Source organism: Rhincodon typus, unplaced genomic scaffold, assembly GCF_021869965.1.
Source record: "Rhincodon typus isolate 14 unplaced genomic scaffold, sRhiTyp1.1 hic_rhity00003254, whole genome shotgun sequence".
NCBI lineage: Eukaryota > Metazoa > Chordata > Chondrichthyes > Orectolobiformes > Rhincodontidae > Rhincodon > Rhincodon typus.
In genome coordinates, this window is record NW_025968892.1 from 12,098 (window position 1) to 15,491 (window position 3,394).

Genomic DNA, 3,394 nt, shown 5'->3' on the forward strand with positions numbered 1-3,394 from the left:
AGCGCTGAGGGAGCGCGTCACTGTCGGAGGGTCAGCGCTGAGGGAGCACCGCACTGTCGGAGGGTCAGCGCTGAGGGAGTGCCGCACTGTCGGAGGGTCAGTGCTGAGGGAATACTGCAAGAGATATGGAGATAATGTTGATGAGGTCTATCAGGGGATTGCTCAGAGCTGCAGGAAGCAACAGATTGGGAACTACAACGCAGGCCACAGATGAGACATGATCCCTCTAAACTTTACACTCTCAGCAAAACTGGCAGAGTTTTCACTCACTGTGACAAGTTAATACAATTCGAACAGATTTAATTCATGAAAGCCAGTACAGCTGCAAGGGATTCACTTTTATCACTGTTGAGGAAAGACTGTTTCAAAGTGCTCTCTCCATTAAAGAATAAAAAGTGGATAACCTAAAATTTTGAACGCACTGATGACACACTTTGAACCTCAAAGAAATTAATGAGTAGGATGTGTTCAATGTTAGGGCACATGGTAAAAGAAAGTTCATTGGTCAAGATGAGACTGCATTAAAACAGCTCGCAGAGTCCTATTACACAGTTATCTAATTAAATACCAGGGTTATATTTGACAATAGAGATTCTGCAGTGAGAGTGCGTCTAACAGAGAGAGGAGAAATGTACACTTGGGTAAGCTATTGACATTTGCAAAGGTGCTGGTGATCGAAATCAGTTAGTGTAGGGAGTTTGGCAGAATAGACTAGATCCTTACATTAAGCTGCTAGATGTTCCAGGCCAAAGGGCAGAATACTCAGGGACAAAAGCATAGAGGATGGAAAGAGGCTATTCAGCCCATTGATTCCACACTGACATGCCGATCGGCATCCCACCCTATCCCTGTAACCCCATATTTCCCATGGCTGACCCATCTAGCCTACACACCCCTGAACATTAAGGGAGAATTTAACATGGCCAATCCACCTAACATGCATGTCTTTGGACTGTGAGAGGAAACTGGAGCAAACCCACGCAGACATGGACAGAATGTGCAAACTCCACACAGACAGTCGCCCGAGGGTGGGATCGAAACAGATCCCTCACACTACGAAACAGCAGTGCTAACCACCGAGCTGCCGATGAAGGAATATCTGGCATGTAGCAAGTTGTGTTCTCATGGGAAGAAGCTGAATTATTTTGTACAAGTGTCTGGCTAGAAAGGAGCAGAACACAGGTAGAGATGGAAAGTAATCAGAGAGATATCGGCTGAATATTTGGGTGAATCAAGTATAACAGGTTGGTTTGAGTAAAGTCAGTGAGTGTGGTAGGGTTAGGGTTAGAATGATGATTGCAGAAGGAGAACATTGTATCAACATAATGTGTCCGATGGACACGGGTGTGTCATGCAACATCAGGGCATTCACTGACCTGTATAAAGCAGCACCATGTGGCTTTCCGAAACAGAAGCCTTTAAAGGGGGCTTTAAGATGGAATGATGGCTCTAGCACTGTGTGAGCCCACTGCACCAACAATAGTGAGGATCCAGAGAATTGTAGACAGCAAGATCTCAGCCAGGGCTAGTCTAAATGTCCCTCAGTGAGCTTCATAATAAGTTAGAGCTCTCACAACCATTAATTACAGCACAGATGCTAAAGGAAGACAGTGGATGAGAATTTAGTTTACAGGAGGATATAGACGGGCTGATCAGTGGCAAATGGAATCCAACCTGGAGAAGTGTGAGGTGATGCGCTTGGGCAGAACAAACCAGTCAAAGGAATACATGATGAGCAGTAGGACCCTGAGAAGCACCAAGGATCAGAGGGACCTGGTGTATATGCCCGTGGATCCTTGAAGGCAGCAGGACAGGTGTATAAAGCATTATGGGATACTTGCCTCTATTAGCCGAGAGTTTAGGAGCAGGGAGGTAATGCTGGAACTGTATAAATACACAGCGTGAGTATTGTATGCAGTTTGTTATGAAGCAGAGGTTGATATCCCACCCCCCACCAAAATATCCAAAACTGAAACACCCAGAGAAGCTCGCCTCGCCTCCTAATCTGTTGTAAAGAAATGTGCAAAGTGATTTAACCTGCCTCTATCTCTTCTCTCCCCCCCCACCACCATTCTGTGATAAAGAGGAGGTTAAATGGAATTAACTCCTGATAGTCACTCTATAATCAAATAACAATTCATTTATCTAGCTTTAACAGTGAACAAATTAGGAGAACTACGAACAAACCGAACAATTCCCCCATAATTACTAACTATTCCTGAATAAACCAAAATTCTAACGTATGCTGCTCCAATAAATACAAGTCCCACCTACATAAAAAAAATTATTTAAAACTTGGTCTCTCGAAATTACAGCCAGGATCCATCTTCTGGAATGTTCGGAGCCTTCTCCACTGTTCTTCAGTCAGGAACACCTTTCTCTGTCAAATTCTTGTGTCAGGAATGTTAGCTAAAAGTGCTGCTATATCTGTAGTTAGATGATGGTTTCCTGAGAGTTTAGAGAATTCTATTGGAGCCAGTGATTTTCTCTTTAGAGCTGATGAGTTGTTAACTCTATGAGATGGCAGGTGCTCTCACACCGATTTTTGAATGCTGTCTTCTTTTATACCCTTGATAACCTATCAATTTCTTCCAAAAAGATTTGTCCTAGGTTATCAAAACTATCAGATTTAATTTTAGTTGGTTGTTAGTCTCTAAGTACCTGGTTCAAATTAATTGGCTAATTTTTCAAACTGGTTGCTTTAATAACAAAACAAACTACTGCTTGGATTGCTAACCCCACAGCCTTTTGATACAAATGTTCCAATTTCAGGAACTCTTTGTGCATCTGCACATTCTTTTTAATCTCCAAGCCGAGAAAAAAAACACCATCTTTTAAAGGGACCATGCAATCTTTCCTGTATCATTTTACAAACATCATATTCTAACATCCTGCCTTCCAATCCACAAATACTCTATCCAACTTTGCAACAAGGTCTGGAATCCACATTCTGGGAGGGACAGAATATAGCACTGGGAGAGGGTGCAGAGGGAGATTTGCCAAGATGTTGCCTTGGGGGCTCATCATATTGAAGAAAAGTTTAGATGTGCACTTGTGACACCACAGCTATGGACCAATGCTGGGTAAATGGGATTAGAGAAAAGTGGAGTGTTTTTTTTCTCAGGCAAGGAAAGAACAGAGAGGTGGAGAGGGCAGGAGAGAAACAGAGAGAACTACAGAGCAGTGAAATGTTGCACCTTTTCCCCATTTTCCTGACATGTGTGTCCTGTTTCCTTCCAGAAACAAGATCCTCATTTTTGGACTGTTTGAGGAGACCGCTCTGGCTGCGTTACTCTCGTACTGCCCTGGGATGGATGTCGCTCTCAGGATGTACCCCCTGAAGTAAGTTTTCCAATGCCCAAAATAGTCAAACTCTTCTCAAGTATGCCCTGAG

At 43.3% G+C, this 3,394-nt stretch overlaps 1 protein-coding gene across 1 annotated transcript in view; it reads left to right on the forward strand.

Annotated features, from left to right (window-relative positions):
* Positions 1 to 3,394, forward strand: part of LOC109925852 (sodium/potassium-transporting ATPase subunit alpha-3) — a gene marked incomplete at its 5' end in the record, with an annotated part of 18,024 nt that overhangs the window by 12,036 nt on the left and 2,594 nt on the right. The window contains one exon of the mRNA XM_048593607.1: positions 3,241 to 3,342. Coding sequence (XP_048449564.1) covers positions 3,241 to 3,342 — 102 coding nt within the window. The remainder of the gene's footprint in view (positions 1 to 3,240; positions 3,343 to 3,394) is intronic.